Here is a 23,863-nt window from a genome sequence, read left to right on the forward strand (position 1 = left end):
GATGGCAATCAAACCTAGCCCCCACAGTAGAGGATTGGATGAGTGCTGTAAACGAATATCTATGTAAGGAGAGAGCAGTATACGCAAAACGAAATAACTTAAAAGAGTTTAACAGAAATTGGCGAGATTGGATAGAGGAGATGCATACCCCAGTCTAAACCATAATAAGAAAAAGAAGAAGAGAAGGGGGGGGGGGGGTGGGTACTGGGAGGGAGTAGGGTAGAGTGTATTAAAGGTATTGGAAGTATTATAACACATTTATGACACACTGAAGGATAAAAGCACAAATATATACACTGGAGGGGAGGGGGGTTGTAACGATAGAAAGGGAGGGAGGGAGGGGGGGGGGGGTTATATCAATAGGAAAAATGTAGGACGTGCAAAAATAGTTGAGGAAGGATAATGGGGGTTATGGTATTGTCTAGATATTGTTTTTATTTTGTTAATTATACTTGATGTATGGATGTATTTTCATGTCCCTCCCCTTCCTTGAACTTTAAAACTCAGACTCCTGAATGGAAGGAATACGCATTGAATTGCTGGCAACGCTATTTTAAAATGTGGTCTGTATATTGTGAAAATTTAATAAAGATTAATAAAAAAAAAAAAAAAAACCTGTGTAAACTTCAGCTGTCCGTCTGATGTTGCTGAAAAGGTAGCAGTGTCCCCAGTGTACTCAACCTCCCTGTTTCCTGTAATACTTCCTGCAGGCAAAATAACAACTTGTGTATCAGGAGTAATCTGCAGCACTGAAATAGTCCTGATTTCAGATGTTGTTATAATGGCTGCAGGAAGCATCACAGGATGCATGGGGGTTCAGCACAGCCTGGTAAAACTCGCCTTTAACAAACTATAGTCCTTGCTATGCAAGGAGATGCGTCTGTGGTGGGATATTACTGGATTGCAGAAGTATGTGGATGAGTTTATGATACCAAGAGGTCTCTGGATTAGGAAATTCCCATCAACTGTCTATTCGGACATATTTCTGTCAAACTGGAATGACATTCTCAGGAATTGTTCGTTAGACCTCATCAAACTAATTATATTTCCTATGAGGAAAAGTTGTTGGCTGAAACTAACACTGAGATCTCTGAACTAAAAGAAGATGTGCGCCAGTGCCATTCACTTGCTCTCTATGATAACCTGAAGTCTGAATAGATGGATAACATCAATTGAAATAATGGATACCAAGAGGACCTAATACCTACGTGATCTTAACGACTATGAAGATGGCACCGTGCATGTCCGCAGCAAGTCCAAGAGATTTCCATGGTCCATACTGAAGAAATGACCAGGATCTATAGGAGAGAGAAGGGTTAACGTTAGCTCACTTGAAGTCTTTGACACATAATCAGAAGTCTCAGACATGACTGAATCTGCCTCCTGCTTCAGCGAGGAGCTCTGTTGGCTTGTTTTTTTTTTCAAGGAATGTTCCTCAGAGGACAACATAAAAAATACAATGGACACTTCAAAACAACACAGCCTTGTAAAAAGAGGAGAACAAGGAGGGGAAGAAAATGCAGATACAAAGTGTCACAAGAAATGCCCATAATGGGAGGAGAAAACGAAAGAACTAGCTACTGTTTTTGGCAATGTGATTAATTTATTTAATGTAACATCGACAACTGAAGATTTGTCCTTATTATCTATGGGAAATTTCGTTGTACCTGGATGACATTTTGATGCGTTTTACGATCCTTGATGTCAACTGGTTTGTCAAGAATTAAATGCTTAGAAAACACTTTAAATCCACCTCTACCAATGATGAACCTACCTCTCTTCAGGATCCTGTGTCAGACTTGAAACTCTCCTTTCAATTTTACTATTTAATAGCCAGATCTGTTTTGGTGAGATTGCAGTCTGAATCTAGCTGTGGCCTATATGGGATGGACAGCAATGCTGTATAACTTAGTTATATGGCAGCAAAGTGGCACTGCTGCACCAACTAGTACATGATCCGACACTTACAAGTCTGGGGCACGCATGTGCACCGCCGGTGATTATACACAGCGGGAGCTGATCTGCAGGTACCGCAGACTTGATGTCTGCCAGTACCCACCGATCATCCGGCACAGAGGCAGAATGGAGATCTGCCTATGTAAACAAGGCAGATTGCTGTTCTGTCAGTAGGGAAGGCATGGATCCTGTGTTCCTGCAAAGCAGAGACATGGATCCAAGCCTCCCCCTAGTAAAAGCACCTCCCACAGTACACAAACACACCAGCAATCATGCAGTTAACCCTTTGATTGCCTCTGATGGTTAACCCCTTCTCAGCCATTGTCATTAGTACAGTGGCAGCGCATATTTTTAGCACTGATCACTGTATTAGTGTGGCTGGTCCCCAAAATGTGTCAGTCAGTGTCCGATTTGTCCACCACAATATTAAAGTCCTGCTATAAATAAAATAAAAAAAAATATATCAAATAGTTTGTAGACACTATAACTTTTGGGCAAAGCAATCTATATACGCTTATTGGGATTTTTTTAAAAAAATATGTAGCAGAATACATATTGGCCTACATTTATAAAGAAATTTAATTTTTTTCAATTTAATAGCAGAAAGTGAAAAAATATTGTTATTTTTTTTTAAATTGTCTGTCTTTTTTATTTTTTAGCACACAAATAAAAACTGCAGAGGTGATTAAATACCACCAAAAAAACATGGAGTTTTATTATTATTATTATTTATTTATTATTAAAAAAATATATAAAATTAAGAGCTCATCTAGAAGAAGTGAAGAGGAAGTAATGCAAATGGGGACTCAAACAGAGCAGGACTATATTACGGATCCCATAGAAGAAAAGTGCTTAGCATGGCAGGAAAAAAAATGGCGTAGGGGTCCCCCTCAAAATCCATACCAGACCCTTATCCAAGAATGCAACCTGGCATGCCACAGGAAAAGAGTGGGGACAAGAGAGCAGTCCCCTTCCTGAACCGTACCAGACCCTTATCTGAGCATACAACCAGGCAGGCCGCAGGAAAAAAGGGGTGACACTCTCTGACCTGAACTATACCAAGCCACATGCCCTCAACATGGGGAGGGTGCTTTGGGGTAGCCCCCCAAAGCACCTTGTCCCCATGCTGATGGGGACAAGGGCCTCATTCCTACAACCCTTCCCCGGGGTTGTGGGGGTCTGCAGGCAGGGGGCTTATCGGAATCTGGAAGCCCCCTTTAACAAGCGGACTCCCAGATCCTGCCCCGCCAACCATTTCACAAAAAAGTGTCAAAATGTTAAAAATGACAAGACACAGCTTGGGGACAAGTCCTTGAGGACAAAGGTATATTTCATTTTTATTGTTTCACTTTAGGCATTAATAAAAACACCGCTCCTGAAAAAACAGATGTTTTTAATAAAAAATTTAGCATTTATACATGTCCCCTGGGGCAGGACCCGGGTCCTCAAACACTTTTTATGACAATTACTTGCATATAAGCCTTTAAAATGAGCACTTTTGATTATTCATGTTTGTGTCCCATAGAATTTGATGGTGTTCGTGTGTTCTACCAAATTTTTTGCCTGTTTGGTAAGTTCTGGTGCAAACCCGAACCGGGGGGTGTTTGGCTCATCCCTAGTTATACGTTATATACCCCAATATGGAACAATAGTAGTTATGGGTAATTGATGAAACTGGAAAGGTTTGAGATATGGAGGCTTAAGGGACTAAGGTGTATGATACAGCTTTTCCAGGAAGATGTGATGAAAACCTTTACTGAATTAAGAAACAAATATAATATCCCAAATCAAGGATTTTTTCAATTTTTACAGCTTAGGCATGCATTACAAGCACAGGGTCGATCGCAAGAATTGAAATTTAATAAATCAGTGGTAATAGACTTATTGGAAAAGACAGAAAGGAAAAAGGGTTTGGTATCATAATTATATGATATATTATATGATAAATTTAAAGGAGCTGTGGACATACCTATCTCAGATGAACAATGGGCAGTAGCACTGTCGGCAACATCCCCGGCGTCCCTATCCTCAACACAAAACTTAATACAATTATTTATATTACACAGGGCTCATTACACACCAGAGAAACTATTTAAATGGAAACATAGAGATACAGCCCAATGTCCCAGATGTAAAGGGAGCCCTGCTAATTTAATACATATTTCCACCTACAGTAGCAAAATGGAAAATACAAATAAGGGAAACCTTGATTAAGAAAAAATATATTCTTCTACATAGATGCTGCCCAGGCAAATTTAAAAAGATATGGAGAAGATGTTCTGACATTCTGGATGTATAATTAGATGGGAGTATGGGGAGAGAGGGGGGGGGGCATAGGCACCGGGGGGGGGGGGGGTATTTTCTTTCCCATCTCAATAATTGCCTGGGTTGTATGTTTTTTGTTATTTTTGTTGTTTGTATGAAAAGTAATAATAAAAAAAGTGATTAAAAAAAGGACATACATTTTATTTGAGTACAGCATTGCACGTGCAATTGTCAGTTAAGGTAATGCAGTGCCATATCGCAAAAAATGGCCTGGTCATGAAGGGGATAAATCTTCCAAAGGTCAAGTGCTTAATATAAGTGATAAATATTTTTATCCCATCCAGACCAGACGTGAGGTGGTTGATGTTTTTCAGAGTGTCATTGAGAAAGAACTGGTTGGGCTTAACCACTTTCAGACCGGACCATTTTGCTGGCTTAAGACCAGACCACTTTTTGCTATTCGGCACTGCGTTGCTTTAACTGACAATTGCGCGGCTGTGCGACGTGGCTTCCAAACAAAGTTAACGTCCTTTTTTTCCCACAAATAGACCTTTCTTTTGGTGGTATTTGATCACCCCTGCGGTTTTTATTTTTTGCGCTATAAACAAAAATAGAGTGACAATTTTGAAAAAAACACATTATTTTTTACTTTTTGTTATAATAAATATACCCCAAAAATATAAAAAAAAAAACATTTTCTCCCTCAGTTTAGGCCGATACGTATTCATCTACATATTTTTGGTAAAAAAATCGCAATAAGTGATTATTGATTAGTTTGCGCAAAAGTTATAGCGATTACAAATTAGGGGATAGTTTTATGGCATTTTTATGAAGATTTTTTTTTTACTAGTAATGGCGGTGATCAGCAATTTTTATTGTGACTGCGACATTATGGCGGACACATCGGACATTTTTTGGACCATTTATACAGCAATCAGTGCTATACAAATGCATTGATTCCTGTGTAAATGACACTGGCAGTGAAAGGGTTAAACAGGGGGTGGCAGTGTAGGAGTTAAGTGTTCCTAGGTGCATGTTACTAAGTGTGGGGGGCTGGGCTTTGTGTTAGTGAACACTGATCTCTGCTCCAATCACATGGAGCAGAGATCAGCATTACTTGTTGCTAGGCAGAACAGGGAGATGCTGTTTACAACGGCATCTCCCCGTTCAGCCGCCCCGTGAGACGATCGCGGGTATCCACGCGGCAATCGAGTCCGCGGGACCAGCGACCAGACTCACGGGGGTCCTGACCGGCACGTGAGTGCGCCGGCGGCGGCATGCATGCGATGGCAGGGCGGCATATAAAAATGGACGTACCTGTACGCCAATATGCCTGCCCGTGCCATTCTGCCGATGTACATCTTACCTAGGTGGATGCAGCGTGGATCTGATGCTGCATCTGTCCCCAGGCAGAACTAAAGGATCGAACACCGCAGAACGCTCACTTTTCAGAGCTCCGTGAGCAGAGAGCTGTAGACTGAGGGCTCTCTGCTCTTCCCCCTCCTTGCTCATTGGAGCCCTGGGCTGTGGAGGGGATGGGGCGGCCAACTCAGGCTCTCAGTGCCCTCTAAACTCAGTTTTCAGTCCAGGAATCAGGATTTCTTAATCAATTCAAGCAATAATGTGAATTAAAGCATCTAGTAGGCATGCATTGCCAGCTCATTATTAATATGCATCTCTTGTAAACATGTAGATATTCATTATTCACAATATATTTATGCAAATTATTTGATGCTTGTCACAATTTTTTTTTCTCATTATTGTTTGTTTCTTTTGTAGTATTTAATCTCATGCGACACTTTCAAAAGCTTTTGAGGGAGCTTTTATGAGTGAAACATGTAGCGTAAGAAGTGGTTGCATGTGCTGTATGAATATGATGCTTCTGAATATTTATTGTCATTTTAAAGAAACAAAAACAAAAAAAAACGTTTTAAAGAAACATACGTCTAAATAAAATTTATATTTTTTTATAAATCTATTGTATATTGTTCTTGGTACCTTTAAAGTCCCACCTGTTCTCCAAAAATTATTCTCATTCATTATCAGGATGCGGTACCTAGTTTTGCTCCCTCATTGCCCAGTTCCAAAATTAAACCTTGAATAATGATGTACAATCAGAAAAAAAATACTCAGTTTTCATTGCCATTGCTGCTTCTCTGAACTTTCAACTTATCTCTTCAGAGGAAGACAACAACAGCCATATAATTATTCTAGTATGTAAAATCAATGATGTACTTTATACCCTGGTAAATGTCTATGCCCCAAATGTCATCCAGATTACCTTCTTACAGAAAATACTTAAGATGATTTCCTCTTGCTGACAAGGCTTTTTAATACTCAGTAGAGACTTACTCATTAGTAACCCTACAATTGATTCATCCACTAAATCCAAATGTAAACTATGCTTTCTCAATGCATTTCTCCATAAACACAATCTGTATGACATCTGGAGGTGTCACCACAATACTGAAAGAGACTATGTCTTCCTCGCTACGGCCCACCACACATATACACGTATAGGTCTTTTCTTGACTGACCAATGAGCCCTTCCATATGTCTTCCATGATCGATGCCATATCCTGGTCAGACCATGCCCATATCACAATTGTTGCAAGAATGGGGCGCTTCTCTAAAAACTTAGTGAATGGGTTGATGCATTGTTTTAACACCTAGTGACTAGCCTAGCAGGCTATTGGAAACCATGTGCTAGCTCACATACATAAAATCAAGTGGTCCAGGAACTCACTTTGGGTTACAGTAGATGTAAAGTCTTTATATTCATGTATCCCATACTATTTAGCTACTGTATTAGTGCTCTTAAACATAATTTACATAAATATATCTCCTATTCACCACAATTGTAATAGTTCCTCTTTCTTGCAGTAGATTTATTATTAAAACACAACTTTTTTATGTTTGATGGCCAATTTTACTTGCAGTGTTGCAGTGTGTCTATGAGGACTACATTTTCTCCATCTTTATACAATCTTTATATGGACTGGTGGGAGGAAATGGTTATGTTGTCATTGTACAATCCTTTTAGCGACAGTGTCGCAGGGTGACTTAATAGATGACCTGATCTTTGTATGGACTAATATCAAACAACCTTTCATTTCTTTTTTGATGCATTTAAATCAAAATGACTGCAAATTGGAAATTACCCACACATTTCATTGTGAACAGTTCCACTATTTATATCTGGTCCTTAGAGGTGAAGCAGCCACAAGAAGAGTTAGTAAATGAGAGGGGGGGGGGGGTTGTGACTTTAAATGATGCACAATGAATGTGCCTCCATCCCTGATTTAGGTAAACAAGAAAGGAATGTGAGACTTTGAATGAGGCCATTGACTTGTGGAGGTAGAGTAGTTAGTAATTATTGTAATTATTTATTTGTGACAGTAGTATGAAACAAGTAAAAAATGTAATTTCATATATATATATATATATATATATATATATATATATACATGCACACATGGCATGAACATAATGGATACATCGATACATATGTTAGCTTGGCAGCACATGAGAAGTAACAAATAATTATTGATAAAATGGTATAAATACACATAAGTACACATTTCATAGAAACATCATTTGGCAATAAGGTGAATGATATACATTTTGAACATGATTAATTGTAGATATAGTACAAGATATTTCCTATTAACAGGCATATGCAAAAGGGCTGCTGTAAAAGCAAAGGCAGATACATATACGCATTATTAATTACATAGTACTCAATACATTTGAATGCATGAAAGGTATATATGGACCAGTGAATAGGTAATGAGCCAGACTTGACTGAGCACCCCATGGAAACTCGACGTGTTTCATGGCTAAATGCCATTCATCAGGAGTTGGGTCCAGAGATAAAAGGTCAGCTAAAGCACTGTGCTTGGTTAGCATCGAGGAAGATGGAACCCCAAACTATTTGTCTGTTCCAGAGCTGAGGCAAGGAACCTTTCCCCGGCCAAGAAAACATCCACTTAGCGTCCCCGATCACCACAACACATTCCACATGTGTGGGGATGATTGCAAATATAGTGTTCCTGCTTATGTTTCCATGGGGTGCTCAGTCAAATCTTGACTGAGCACCCGATGGAAACAAGCAGATAAGGAGCAGCACTTTTCAAAAGACATGTGCAGGGAATTCCTTCTGGTTAGCCTCCAGCTGTCACTCAACACACACACTAATGCCGCATACACACAACCAGACTTTTCGATGGACTAGGTCAGACGGTCTTCCCGACGGACTTTCAGCGGTGTTCCGAAGGACTTTCCAAATAAACGGACTTGGACACACACAATCACACCAAAGTCTGACGGATTTGAACGTGATGATGTACCACCAGCCTAGAATAAGGAAGTTCATAGCCAGTAGCCATTAGCTGCCCTAGCGTCGGTTTTTGTCGATCGGACTAGCATACAAACAAACGGATTTCTCAATAGGAACTGGGTCTGGCAGAGATCCGGCTGAAAATTTTGAAACATGTTCTACTTCTAAAGTCCGTCAGACTTTTGGACAGCAAAGGTCCAATGGAGCCCACACACAATCGAATTGTCTGACGGATTTGTTCCGTCGGACCTTTGCTGTTGAAAAGTCTGGTCGTGTGTATGTGGCATAAGAGCAATATCCACAGGGGAGTTTATATGAGTGAAAAGAAAGTGCTTCACACAAGATGATTTTGTTCATCAATGTTAGACAGTTTCTAATGAACTGTAGGATCAAGGGTATAAGGGGCAGTGGGTCTTTTAAGGTAAAGTTATAGCCACCAGTGGAGACTGTGCAGCATTAATAAATAAGAACACCCATTCAACTGCTAAGGGCCAAAAACGTTACAGCAACACTATAATTTTGTGACATCCTTTTCAGTTGAATTTAGTCAGATTGTTGATATTATTAAACAGCATTTACCCATCCTGTATGCAGCTCAGGAACTTCATGCAGTACTTAGTGGGAGATGTAATTTCTCTAGTAGACGGGCACCCATATTGGACAATATGCTTTCCCCCAGTCCAACTAGGACAATGACCGGAACTCTGGGACATGGTTATCCTTCAAGGTTTTTTTTTGCTCTGCCTATAGTACCTGTAAGTATTGTAACAAATACAAAAAAGCAATATAGTTTAATACTACATCAGTGGTATATGTTATAGAATGTAAAAGTTGCAAACTACAATATGTAGGATGCACTATATGCCCCTTGAGGATCAAGATTTTGGAGCACTACAATGACATCAATAACCACAAAGTCAGGAATATTTTGAATGTCTCTAGACATTTTAGGGACATCCATAAAAGGTAATCTTAATTCTTTGTGTTTTTTTTGGCATTGAGCAGGTTAACAAACCCCCAAGAGGTAATGTGCACCGCTTACTCCTGCAGAGGAAAGTGTGGTGGGTCCATACTTTAAATACAATAATGCCAGCTGGTCTAAACAATAGATGGGACATAGACTTATTTCTGAAGTAAATAAATTCAATTAAAAAAAATTATATTTCTGACGTATTTAACAACAAAAAACTTTCTTTGAAATGTCTATACTATTTATATACTATTGGTTTTCTGATGTGGTGTTATCTAGTGTGCACCCTCCATGTGTAACCATTTGATGCTAATTGGTTTTAATTGTAATTACGTTCATCCCGTCCCCTCCATCATTTTGGGGGTGGGTTTTTACAATATATAAGCAATGCCATTTTAATGTTATTTATGCTAGGAGTAAGGATGTAATAGCCGAAATATGTCAACATTGATTGTATATGATAAAGCCGAATAAAGGATTATTATTAAAGAGTTATCGAGTTGCCCGCTTAATTTCTGCTTTGGATGAACGAACAGGGAATCTTCTGCTAGTATCACATTGATTGATTTCTGCTGTTCTCTTTGAGTCCTGAGATTACATATTCTCTTAAGTCTCAGCTGTAAAAAAGATTATTTACATTGTGTTTTTATTTTATTTTATTTTTTTATAATATATTTTATTGAAGTTTTTCTTTCAAATTACAAAAGTAGAATGTTACACATAACATAGTAGAATATGGAACTGCGTATAATACACAAGGTTATATATTGAAGAAACCAAGTCTGTAGGCCATTAATTGCTGCTAAAACATAGCAGCTGTGGTCATATGATCATCGGAACTGAAGTTTCTAATAAAGAGAAATTATTTAAACTCTGGGGGGAACCCACAGAAAAGAAACAAAAGAAAGGAATGAAAGGGAAAGAAGGAAAAGATAGGGGGGGAGAGGAGAAGAGACATTATGAGCTTATTCTCTCTCAAACGTCTTCGGGCAGGGGAGAGCCCGGGGTATGGTCAATAGTAATGTCTTAAACCAATAAACCCAGTTGGTCAGTGTACCTAATAGGGAGAATTAAGACTTGTTTGTTGCGAAAAGTCTACTGTATGGGTCCCACCGCCTCTAGATGTAAATACGAAAGGAGTCTGTAAAGTGGATACCTCAAATGTTCTTAGACTTATGTCTATGAAAGAGCGCCACCTAGCTTCAAAGATTTTGTTGTGCCAATCATTTTGTAAAATGATGTCTAGCTTTTCTAGGAATAATAAAGTTTTAAGATCCCTTTTAATTTCTGATAAGGTGGGTGGTGTTGAAGAAATCCAACTTGAAAATAATCCTGCGAGCTACGAGAAGACTTAGGAGTGTCCATTGGTAGTTTCCTTGAAGCAATGATGTTAGCGAGACCCTGAAGCGATTCCACAGCTTAGGGTATCCAAACAGGAGGAGTAGGGGATCCTTTGGTATCTGGCAATCAGTTACCCCCCTGGATGAAAGATAGGGTTTGATCCCATTATTCTGAAATGGGCTGACATGTCCATAGACATGTGGTCCAATGTCGTTCTCAAAACTGAACACCAAGGACAGGAGGCCTCCTTTGGTGTCGGATGTTCAGTGGAGAAAGGGATATAGGCTTTGTGCATAATTTTGAACTGTGTTTCCCTCCAGGATTCATTTGTTACCAATTTTGGGGTAATTGTATAACCTTCTAGAATTTTTATCGACGATATCCTTTCCAGATATATCTTTGGTCCAGGATTGTATTGATGTGTTGTGTAGCGGTTTTGTGATGGTTGAGTTAAGTGGTTTGATAAGTGATATGTTTATTGTTGATGGGGAAGAGGGATGAAGGTGTACATTTGCGCGAGCTGGGTATACTTTTCCTGAAATTTATTTTCAAGCCAGAACATAGACATAACAAATCAGAAATCCATTGTATATTGGCTATATCTGTAGATGGGGCTGATGAGAAAACTAAAATGTGGTCTGCGAAAAGGGCCACTCACAGCTCTTCACTTCTATAAGGGAATACTTATTAAGGTTACCAAAAGATATACTAGGTTAAAGGTCTAAGATAATATGCTTAGGCGTGCATTTTACTAAGTTCAGAATTAAGATGCAAGATGTTGACATATTAGGAAGCATCTGTCTGCGGTAAGAGGTACAAAGCTAAGATAGGACTGGTTACGCAAGAATATGGTCAGTCAGCAGATGTTGAAATGACGAAATAACTATCAGAAGACTGTATTTCACCTTTGACTTAGATAATGTCATGAGTTTAAGAAAAATGTCGATGTATGTATGAATTACCTGATTGGCTAAACCACAGGGCTGTCCTTTAGCTCAAACTAAATAAAACTGCTGTGTGTGCTTCAATATACACATTCATTATTCACGTACAATCCTGTGTATGTGTGATGTTTGTCCACCGGTGAAAGGGACCTCCGCTCTTCCATCCTAGCCTAGGCTACCAGGGGTATTATTAAGAAGACGAAGCACCTAACAGTTTTGGTACCAGAAAAGTGGGGTTCGTCTTGCGACAGGTAGGTCACTTTACTCTTTTTACCTGATTGGTGAATGGTGTAAACACTTACTCTGTCCGGGCGGCCGCTACGAACTTAGTTTAAATTTAAAAGAAGTAACTGTGCCTTCGCGGCGGACTAGGCTGGTCCCTCGGAAGGTTAAAAGGGCTCGCAAGGAATTTATAGGTTTAGGGGAGTCCGACTAGGTTGGTCTGACTTAAAACTATTGGTAATAGTATTTTTAACACGGGAAGTAGTAGATTACGCCCGTGACAAAGGGATTGGTGGAGTGGACGCCCATTTGAAATTTTTTTTTTTTTAAAAGTGCACTATAAATTGATAAATGTATTGCAATACGGTTATTTCATGTCTTAAAGTATATTAAGAATATGTCTGTTTCTCTCTAGGTACGTGTGTAAGTATATAGAGTATAAGTTTTAATATAGAGTATAAGGAAAATAATTGTTGTTGTTTAAATGAGTGCAGAGTATGAGGAGCCCTCTTGTAGTGACATAGCATCCGCCTGCCCCCATTGCACGTTAGGTCTACTCTTCCTAAGAATAGATGACAAGTGGATTTTACTGACCACCAGACCAGGGGGGTTCTCTTGCAGACTTGGTGTAAGAGGGGTATATCCCGCCACCAGGAAAGATTTACCCTTCATCGTATATTAAGGGTAAATCTTCATAGTTTTATATAAGTCCATCTGCCCCAAAAAAGATCAGGGATCCTACTCCCAGACCAGAAACCGGATTGTTGGACAAACCGGGTGTTATCACCTGTGTCCTGCCACTAGACACACACTGCCCAGACTACTAGATGGGGAATTCTGCAGCAACCCAAGCCATGGCCACCCCATCACCCTATGAATTTGTCAGTAATATGATCCCTGGCCCCCAGGTAGAACCATTTTGGACACAAGTCCGGGAAAGGTGTCACCAATTGGGAATCCATGACCCAGGACCCCAAGGTCCTTGTTCAGAGGAAGACTGGCAAGAAGTCAGTAAAATTTGTCAGGTACATAAGCATTCTTATCCTCCCTGCAAAGGGGCTGACCCACAATACATGAAGGATTGTTTCTGTGCATGGAACAAATACCTTGGAAAATATAGGCAATTGTGGACAGCAAGGACATTGGAAATCCCAGTGCCCTTATAGGACTGGACAGATTAGAGCAAGAGGCAGAGGCAGGGGATTTAACCCCCAGACCCGCCCACAGTATCCCCGTTATCTGCCATACCAGAACCCTCGTCAACCACTACCCCAATATCCTACACAGCCACAAATAATGCACCGAGGGAAACTCTGTTGGTATTAATGGGACACCTGTCACCCATCCCATCACTCCACCACTGACTGTAGCCACTCCAGAAGGACAGAAATTATGTACCCAAACTTTTGCCGTCTTGTCCTCATGCCCTGTGCCCCTTATGGGACGGGACCTCTTGGCACAACTGTGTATTACCATTAAGTTTAATAAAGAAGGTTCCCTTACCGCTAGTTCACCATTATGTGACTTACATGGCCCTAAGCGACATGCACACAGAGGGTTCCCAAAAAGACATGCACACAGGAGTTTCTTTCTAATGATACCTTCCTCCCTTGACCATCACACAATTTGGGCAGAAAACAAAGGTAGTGTGGGCTTTATTAATTGCACACCATATGCACCCCAAATGCGGTCAGATGCAGGGATACAATATCAAAAACAGTATCCCCTACCCCCAGAGAAAGTCAAAGGCATCTCCCCTCAAATTAATGATTACATATCAAAAGGTATCCTGAAACCAATCATCAGTCCCTGGAACACGCCCATTTACCCCGTAAAAAAAGGCCAGTGGGGAGTGGAGACTTATACATACAAGACCTAAGGGCAGTAAACAAACAAGTGATTCCCCTCCCACCCCTAGTCTCAGACATCACTTTTATTTTCTCATGCATACCGGCAGACTCTCTATGCTACACAGTAATTGATTTAGCGAATGCTTTCTTTAGCATTCCCATTGCAGAGGAAGCCCAACCTATGTTTGCTTTCTCCTGGGCCGGGGGCCAACTAACCTGGCAAGGGTATGTAGACAGTCCAGCCGCCTTCTCTATGGTACTCAACGAGACTGTTAAGTCTTGGACATCTGAGCGAGGGTCGGTACTGATACAGTATGTGGACGACTTGCTCCTGTGCAGTCGAACTGCTGAAGATTGTGCGGTCGATTCAACATCACTGTTGGGACACCTAGCCCGAGCTGGACACCTCGCCTCCAGGAAGAAGGTGCAATGGTGCCAGTCCCAGGTTGAATACTTAGGTTGTATCCTTAGAGAAGGAACAAGGCTGGTGTCACCTAAACGTGCCGCAGCCCTACAAGCTCTCAGTCCGCCAAAAGACAAGGCCGCCCTACTCTCATTTTTGGGTGCAATTGTATATTGCCGCCAATGGATCCCTGACTGTTCTCATTATGATAGTATCCTAAGAGAGGCTACTGGCTCGACAGCCCCTAAATTAATAGATTGGACTGAAGACAGACTACAAGCTTTTCAAGCTCTATTAAACATGTCTGTCAAATGCTCCCGCCCTGGGATTGGTAGACTATGGTAAAGCTTTTCAGCTGTACTGTGTAGTTTCAGGAAGCTTTTTTGCCGCTGTGCTAACACAACAACATGGATCAGGGTATCGCCCTGTCTTATATCTATCAAAAAAAAAAAACTCCCCATCCAAGTACAGGGAATGCCATTCTGTCTCCAAAATCTTGCTGCCTGTGCAATGGCTGTACAAGATGCAAACAAATTAGTGCTAGGTCACCCATTGACTCTCTATACCACTCATTCAGTCACGCATCTTATTCAGAACATGAATACCCAACATATGACCTCGCAAAGACTTAGTGGTTATGAGATAACACTGATGAACACTGATAACCTCACACTCAAATATGTGCCTGCCAGCAACCCCGCTGTGCGCCTTTTGCATTCCATGTTGCGTTTACCACATGACCCAGACATTATACATGACTGTTCGGAAAAGGTTGCTGCTATTACCAGTCCCAGACCGGATCTCACTGACACCCCTATCTCAGGTGCAGAGGATGTTTTCGTTGACGGTAGCTGCTCACGTCCCTCTGACTCCACCTTTTTAACCGGTTATGCAGTTGTTCAACTACCAGACATTGTACTGGAGGCAAAATCATTACCTCCTTCTTCAGCCCAGGTAGCAGAGTTAGAAGCCCTCACTAGGGCCTGCATTCTATTCACCGGTAAAGAGGTGAACGTCTACACAGACAGTAGATATGCTTTTGGAGTGGTGCATGATTTTGGTGTGATATGGGCCAATAGAGGTTTTAAAACAGCAGACAACAAAATAATTGCCAACTCCACACAGATTAGTGCTCTCCTCCAAGCCATTCTTCTTCCAAAAAAGGTAGCCATAATTAAAGTAAAGGCACACTCCTCTGACAGCAGTCGTGTTTCAAAAGGGAATGCTCTTGCTGACAGAGAAGCTAAAAGAGCTGCTGCCTTTTCCCCTAACCCACCTGCCCCCACAACAATGTTTTTCAAGGAACACTTCGCAGCACCTAACTTTAAAACTGTCATAGCACAGATGCAATCAATGGCCACAGAAGATGATGTCCATTTTTGGACACAGGAAGGATTGACCAAAGACCCTGAAGGTCTTTGGTCAAAAGAGGGGAAGATCCTGGGCATACCCGAAACAAACTGTGTACTTATACTCTCATATCTCCATGGTCCAGGACATATAGGGGCTGCCCCTTTGATCAATATATATATGAAATCCTTTATCACCCACAAAGTGCAGGAGTAGTGGAAAGAATGAATAGGAATATCAAAGATAAACTAAAAAAGGCCACAGGAGGCACGTTGAAAGGATGGCTTGACCATCTGCCTGCTGTATTGTTCCAAATTAGGACCACACCACATGCAAGAACAAAATTATCACCCTTTGAGGTCCTCATGGGAATCCCCGCAAACATAGAATTACCCCCATTAGACCAAGACACTGATATTGACATTTATTCCCAACAGGAAATGTACGTGAAAAACCTGGTAAGTATGCTTCATGAAATGAACGAACAAGTTTCTGTCACCTTTTTCCCTCTTCCCACAGAACCAACGCATCCCTTCATCCCTGGGGATAAAGTGCTGATCAAACAATTAGCACAAAGAAAGAGTATCGGACCGGCTTTCTCAGGACCATGGAAGGTGGAAAAGGTATCCAGGACCGCAGTGTTAACAGACCTAGGAAACACCTGGATCCACGCCAGCCGTCTTAAAAAGTGTCCCCAGCTTCCCTCGACTCCAGAGCCCCTGGCAGTGACAGAGAGCAGCAACTCCCAAGAACAAGATCTACAAGAAGTTCAGAGAGGCATAGAACAAATTTCCCTGGAAGATCCCACACCCCCTCAAAAGGACAAAACAGAGCCAACAACTGCCGGGATGAGAAACGAAGAAGAAGAACAGAACTCTTAGATAACAAATAATCAGAACTTTAAAAAAACAAAGATGCTTTCTCCATCAGTGTCAGGGAAGGCTGTATGCCTTTGGGGTAGTCTGGTACTATTTGTATTCCTGCCCACATGGTTTATAGCCAACTGTATATATCATCCAGAAGACTTAGGTCTATTAAAAGGGATATGTGGACCACCTAAGATGAATAATACCCCCGGCCAAAGACATAGTAGAAGTATTGTACCCGTTAATGAGTCACCTAAGGGACTGACTAGCAAGATGTTACTACTAAAATTCAAATATAGCTATGCTCAAAAATCTGGTTTTGAGAAATGCTGGATTTGCAGCAAGCTACATCCCAGTACAGCTAGAATCCCTCTCATGGCAGTCCCCTTGAATTTTACCCCCCTCCTTAATGGAACACCCCCTATCGTCCTAACGAATGTTACTAGGACCCTTCCAAATAAAACCCTCACTTTCCAAATTATAGGTAGAAGCCACTTCCCAGACTGGTGTTTCCGACTGGGAAACACCACAGATGGAGCCGAGGTTTGCAAACAAGCAAAACTTAACATTTCAATGACATCGTTTAACAGTCCTTCTTTCTTCCATACTTCAGATCCCACCCTAAATGCCACCTTTTTAGACTTTCTTAGCTCCAGTACCAAGACTACAATACACCAATTAATGTCAATTCTGGTGCTCTCTGGCCTTTCTGATACTCTTAGGAACGTGTTCCATAAACGACCCCTAGCTCTAGGAAATACCATATATATATGCTGCGGCAAACTCTGTCACCCCTGGATCCCAACCAAACCCCAGGGGTGGTGTTACCTTGCAGCCCTGGTTCCTATTATGGGGGTATTAGGGGATAACAAGGGAAGTCACCTCCTTGAAGCCAGCATGCATCCTAGATATCCCCTTAGACACCGTAATAAACGAGAATTGTTTTTAGAAAAAGATATGGCCTGGGCATGGTTCCCTTCCTGGACAGGGTGGGGAATTGACCTAATGAAAAGATTAAATAATTACACTGGCATAATTGATGAGATTCTGGAGGAAAATTCTGATGACATAACCAAACTAAATCTAGAAACTAGGGCAATTAGGAAGCAACTAGAACTACATGAGTTGGCTATAGAAAGTATGAGTGCAGCCCTTACTGGCCTCTGTGAGACTACTGAGGATTATGAGTGCTGTACCTGGATTCATAATACCAGCATCGAAGTCCCAGACTACTATGACGTTATTGCCCAACACAGGGAAGAGGTAAATAAACTACAGAAAGAGGCAAGGAACATAGGAAAAAACTGGGATCCCTTCTCGAGCAGTTTTAGTTTTGGGGGATTAATATCTTGGCTCCGAAATGCTGCCATGACAATTGTCACTGTGATTCTCTTCATTCTATTTTTATATGCCTGTTATAAGATAATCAAATGTTTATGTAAAAAGGGAAACACGGCCGCTCCGAAGGATCTGAAACTCACTTCCATTGTTAAGGATCCAACGGTATGGTATAGAAACCAAGAGCACAAGGGTTCGGAGTATGAAGCCTGTGCTATTAAATTAGAAAAGGAATGATCATTATGTAAATCACAGAATGATCAAAGGAAGGATTATAAGGGAATACTTATTAAGGTTACCAAAAGATATACTAGGTTAAAGGTCTAAGATAATATGCTTAGGCGTGCATTTTACTAAGTTCAGAATTAAGATGCAAGATGTTGACATATTAGGAAGCATCTGTCTGCGGTAAGAGGTACAAAGCTAAGATAGGACTGGTTACGCAAGAATATGGTCAGTCAGCAGATGTTGAAATGACGAAATAACTATCAGAAGACTGTATTTCACCTTTGACTTAGATAATGTCATGAGTTTAAGAAAAATGTCGATGTATGTATGAATTACCTGATTGGCTAAACCACAGGGCTGTCCTTTAGCTCAAACTAAATAAAACTGCTGTGTGTGCTTCAATATACACATTCATTATTCACGTACAATCCTGTGTATGTGTGATGTTTGTCCACCGGTGAAAGGGACCTCCGCTCTTCCATCCTAGCCTAGGCTACCAGGGGTATTATTAAGAAGACGAAGCACCTAACAACTTCCTATAGGGATTCCATGTAGAAGGGCCGTATTATTTAGGTATCAGGAGAGGGGTTCAACAGCCAAATTGAACAATAGCATAGAAAGGGGGCATCCTTGTCTCGTGCCTTTGTGGAGTTTAATTGGGTCAGATATGTGTCCTGCTGCTACTACCCTGGCTGAAGGTGCAGAGTATAGACTGTGAATAAAATGGCAAAGGGGCCTGAAAAAACTAATTTTTTCTTGACCAGATAGAGCCAATGAAAGCTCATATTATCAAAAGCTTTCTCTGCATCTAATGTGATAATTGCTATATCTTATAGTGGGTTTGATTTTGCGTACTACAAAGCTGCCAGGACCTTGTGAATGTTTGAAGAGGCTGACCTACCTTTGGTGAAGCCCGCTTGTGCTGGGTGTATCAGAGAGGGCATAATGTTGGCTAATCAGGATGCCACTATTTTTGAGAGAATTTTAGAGTCCACTTTTAAAAGGAAAATTGTGAAATATGATCCAGGATTGTGGGGTCTTTACCCTTTTTTGCTATCAATTTAATGTTTGCCAGATGGCCTGATGGTAAGTACGTACCTCCGTCCCAAATGACGTTGTATACCCCCAGTAGAGTGTTGGATAGCATATTATTGGTCAGCTTATAAAATTTTGAGGAGTACCCATCTGGGCCTGGGGCTTCACCATTTGCCATTTTTTTTTTTTTAAAGTTAGATTTTTATTAGGTTTTCACATATTACAAGTATCGCATGACGAACATTTTCTTACATATCAACTGTAAAGGTAGCATACAAAATAACTAGCAACTGGATGAACATTATACATAGGTCTATGTAGACAACCAGATGATGACCCTTGGTGCGAACACCTCTTAAATGTAAAGCTAGAGAGCGCGACCCAAAATTTGGCGGGGATCTTCTCTCCACCTAGACACCCCTTACGAGATCAATTCTGTGTCCGGGAGGAGAGCAGTGCCCCCAAGAAGCGGCTCGGGATCCCATTCGTTTCGAGATCAATTTGTTTCCAAACCATAATACGGTAATAACATAAGTACAACAACTGGGCACATTATCATATCGAAAGTGGAACAGAGATTCTCTAATGTAACGTCTGTTAATCCCAGTGAAGAAGAACCTCAGGGTGGGTGAGAGCAATTTTCCAGCGGGAGAATGTTGGAGTGTGTAACCCATGTTGACCAGGGGGTCCAGTTTTGGATCACCTGGTCCCTCTTGGGATTACTGCGTGCAAGTGTTAGTTCGTAAATGTGATGTAGATGTGTGGTGCTTATTACTTCCGCTAAGGTCGGTGGAGTAGGGTTTTTCCACCGTCTGGTTATTCCCAGTCTAGCTGCCAGCAAGACATGTGAGATAGAGTGCCTCATCTTCGTTGGGAATTGGTCAAGGTTCAGGGAGAGCAGAGCTAGGTCAGGACGTGGAGTAGTTACAACGTGGGATATGGCAGATATTAACTTAAAGGTCGACTCCCAAAAGGGTGCCAGTTTGGGGCAGCTCCAGAAAATATGGAGAACATCCCCTTTGTTCCCACACTGCCTCCAGCACTTCGTAGAATGCTGATCAGAGAACTTTGACATCTTGTCTGGAGTTAAGTACCACCGTTGGGTTAATTTAATCATCAGTTCCCATAATGTGACACATCTAGTATACTGGTAAGTAGTTTTGATTGCCTTGGCCCATTGTTCGGGTGTGTACGTGAGGCTGAGGTCTCTTTCCCATTTGAGCATAGGAGCTGATTTATCAAGTATGTGTTTTTGTTGGAGTATGGCGTAGAAGAGAGATATGCCTTTGTGTTTACAAGATGGGTTCGTAAAGAAGAGCCATGCAGGGTGGGGGATTTTGCAGGACCAGTTTGGGGATGCATGGAGGTAATGCTTGGTTCTAAGGTACAAGTAGAGGTCCGAGTTTGGAAGTTGGTACTCTTTCTGCAGGTCAGGGAATGATTTTAGTTGCCCCGATGCGAAGAGATCATTAACATGCGATATACCTTTGGCTCGCCAAGATGCATAGGACACCAAGTCAATTTTCTCTTGGAGGACGAGTAGCGGAGTTTTTAAAGTGGCCCTGTTAGTATGATTGTTGGTGAGGTGTAGAAATCTGTTCCATGTCCTGAGGGTGGCTAACATAGTGGGGGGAAAATGTGGATTTTTGGTGAGATGGCACTTGGAGGAGAGCAACCATACATGTAGGTGATTCCCCGGGGTTAGTGATGCTTCTAACTGTCCCCAAAGAGTAGTTTGAGAGGGGGCTATCCATTCTCGCATTTGTGTCAAGATAGAGGCCATGTAGTAGTCGTGGAAGTCAATGCAGCCTGCCCCTCCTGCCGAGCGATGTTTAACAAGGAGTTTGTGTGCGCTTCTGGCCTTTTTACCTTGCCATATAAAGGCTGAAAGAATAGTTTGTAATGATTTAAGAAAGGAGTGGGGAATGGTGATCGGTAAGGTCCGGAATAGGTACAGTACTTGGGGTAGATGAAGCATTTTGAAGGCTGCAAGGCGGCCCATCCACGACAGCTCAAAGGATGCCAGTTTGCGGAGGTCATTCTGTAATTGAGTGCGAAAGGGGATGAAGTTGCGGGAGAAAAGGTCTGCAGTGTTATTGGTTAGTTGAACCCCCAGATAAGTGATGCTCCTGTCTGCCCATGAGTATGGAAACAGGTTTTGTAGCATGGAGCTGGTGGAGGCATCTAGGCCCAGGTTCAAAATTTGCGATTTGGCTTCATTTACTTTGTAAAAAGATACTTTGCTGAATCGTGCAAGGATACTTTGAGCTGCCGGGAGGGAGGTGGTGGGTTCAGAGAGCATGAGAATCACGTCGTCCACAAATAAACTTATCTTATGGACGTTCTTGCCTATGGTTATACCTTGTATGTTATCAGTCATTCGGATGGATTGCGCAAGGGGTTCTATTACTAGATTGAAGATTAGGGGAGACAGGGGGCACCCCTGTCTAGTACCGCTGGAGATGTCAAACGGGGATGATAGTGCGTCCGCCGAATATACCCGGGCAGAGGGGGAAGAATAAAGAGCCATTATAGCGCTGTAAATGGGACCCGTGAAACCAAATTTTCCCAGTACCGCAGACAGATACCCCCAGTGCACTCTGTCGAGCGCTTTTTCAGCGTCCAAGGACAGGAGTACAGAGGGGGTACCCGTGTGCGGCACATGGTGAATGATATCCACCATTTGTCTGGTGGCATCCGAAGCCTGGCGACCCTTCGTGAACCCCGATTGGTCTGGATGTATCAGGGCTGGGATAATGTCTAATAGTCTATTGGCGATCATTTTTGCGTAGATTTTTATGTCAACGTTGAGTAGGGAGATGGGGCGGAAATTCTGAGGTACATTAGGCTCCTTGCCTGGCTTTGGAAGAGTTATTACAGTTGCACTAAGCATGTCTTTTGAGAATGTCGAGGATTGAGCTGCCGAGTTGTAAACTTCGCATAGAACAGGAGCTAGTAGTTTGTGGAATCTTTTGTAATATTCCCCATTAAATCCATCTGGGCCAGGGGCTTTAGCGATGGGGAGTTTTTTGATCGTAAATTCTATCTCAGGGACCGTGAAGGGCTCATTAAGGGAAGTTAGTTGAGTGGGGGATAGAGCGGGAAGATCTACGTGGGCGAGAAAGTCTAGTATGTCCGATTGCGTGGGTTGTATGGTACTCTTGTCCTTTCTTAGATTGTACAGGTCACTATAGTACGTGCCAAATGCATCCGCAATTTCAGTAGGTTTAAGAACTTTAGCTTTAGTGTGAGGATGATAGATATATGGAATCTTGGATTTGGTCCTATGACCTTTTAATCTCAGGGCCATAAGTTTGCCCGCCTTGTTGCCCGTGGAGTAGTTTGTCGCCCTTAACTTAGTGAACGCTTTCTCGAAGGACTCTAATAATAGAGACCGTAGTTCATGGCGGAGTTTAAATATCTGCGATTGTGTAGCGGGGGATGGGTTGTGTTTGTTGAGAGTTTCAGCAGCCGCTATAGCGGTTGTCAGATTGTCTAGATGTTGAGCTCTCTTTTTTTTCGCTCTGGCTCCTGTCTGAATGAGAACACCTCTAATAACTGCCTTGTGGGCGTTCCACACTACCTCCGGGTCGGACACAGAATTGGCGTTAATAGAGAAAAATTCTTCCAATTGTTGTTGGATATGAGTGGCTGTGGACGGATCATTAAGAAGATAGCTATTGAGCCTCCATAGTTTGGAGTTAGGGTGTTGTGAGTTCGAGTCAATAGTGATACTAATAGGAGCGTGGTCCGACCAGGTGGTAGTGTGAATCACCGAGGCTGAGATTCTGGAAAGCAAAAACTTATCAGATAAAAATAGATCTATACGTGAGTAGGTGTTATGACGCGGTGAAAGAAACGTATAATCACGTTCATTCGCATGACAACACCTCCATACATCAAACAAGTCATTCGATCGTAAAAACCCATCTAGTGGTGAAGCAAGTCTCTTACAGCCTGCTGTAGAATCTAAATTGAAGTTAGAAACAAGATTAAAGTCCCCGCACCAGAGGACATGCCCCTGCTGGAGGGATTCGACCTTCCTCCATAGGGACTTTATAAACGCCATTTGGCGATGGTTGGGGGCATAGAGGGACACCAGAGTATACAGAGTGTTGTTAATCTTGCATATCAGGATGATGTAGCGACCCTCAATGTCCGTGGTGCATTGTTGAAGTTGAAAGTCAACAGTGTCACGAATTGCAATGAGAACTCCTCTCTGTTTCTTCGTGAAGGATGCTTTAAAGATATGAGGGAATAGCTTATGCTGGCACGTGGGAGGAGAGTCCGTAGTGAAATGTGTTTCTTGTACACATAGCACATCGCTATTAAGCGACAGGGCTGTTTTCCATAGGGATGCACGTTTAGCCGGGTGGTTTAACCCCTTTGCATTTAGGGAGAGGACTGTAAACGACATGGTGACTAGTGGTCGTAGGTGAAGATTAGGTTGCACTTACAGCTGGAAGATTTCAAGCTTACGACCGCTGGGCGCTGTTGTACCTTAGTTGCGTAGGTTGAGCAGTTGCGATGTTCACGATGGGAGTAGCAGGATTCCGATGAGCGCACTTGGAGGTACGAGGGGTCACCGATCAGTCACGTTGCTTCTGGGGCTGGTGTGCCTTAGAAACAGGAACACTAGTGTAGGCTGGGAACAAAAACACTCGGAAAAGAGAAAAAAAGAAAAAAAAGAAAATTGAAATGTTAACAGTTCAGAATGCAGCTAATAGGAGCTGAGCATCACAGCTAAACGGATCAG

General features: G+C 41.9%; 1 protein-coding gene across 1 annotated transcript; it reads left to right on the forward strand.

The window, feature by feature from the left end:
- The first annotated feature begins 14,728 nt into the window (after positions 1–14,728).
- On the forward strand, positions 14,729–18,478 carry LOC143989004 (uncharacterized). The gene is made up of 2 exons (XM_077489029.1): positions 14,729–15,730; positions 15,968–18,478. Exons 1-2 carry the CDS (start codon positions 14,765–14,767, stop codon positions 16,025–16,027), a joined length of 1,026 nt encoding a protein of 341 aa, XP_077345155.1. The 5' UTR covers positions 14,729–14,764; the 3' UTR covers positions 16,028–18,478.
- Positions 18,479–23,863: the final 5,385 nt, after the last annotated feature.

The sequence above is a fragment of the Lithobates pipiens genome, unplaced genomic scaffold (assembly GCF_037356315.1).
Source record: "Lithobates pipiens isolate NorthernLeopardFrog02 unplaced genomic scaffold, aLitPip1_a1.2 Scaffold_1, whole genome shotgun sequence".
In the NCBI taxonomy this organism is placed as follows: Eukaryota; Metazoa; Chordata; class Amphibia; order Anura; family Ranidae; genus Lithobates; species Lithobates pipiens.

Bases quoted from the DNA above. Each gene is read 5' to 3' on its own strand.
- LOC143989004 (XM_077489029.1), top strand. From the start codon at position 14,765: ATGCCATTCTGTCTCCAAAATCTTGCTGCCTGTGCAATGGCTGTACAA. The intron at 15,731-15,967 runs CTGGGCATACCC...TTAGGACCACAC, and splicing joins GGTCAAAAGAGGGGAAGATC to CACATGCAAGAACAAAATTA.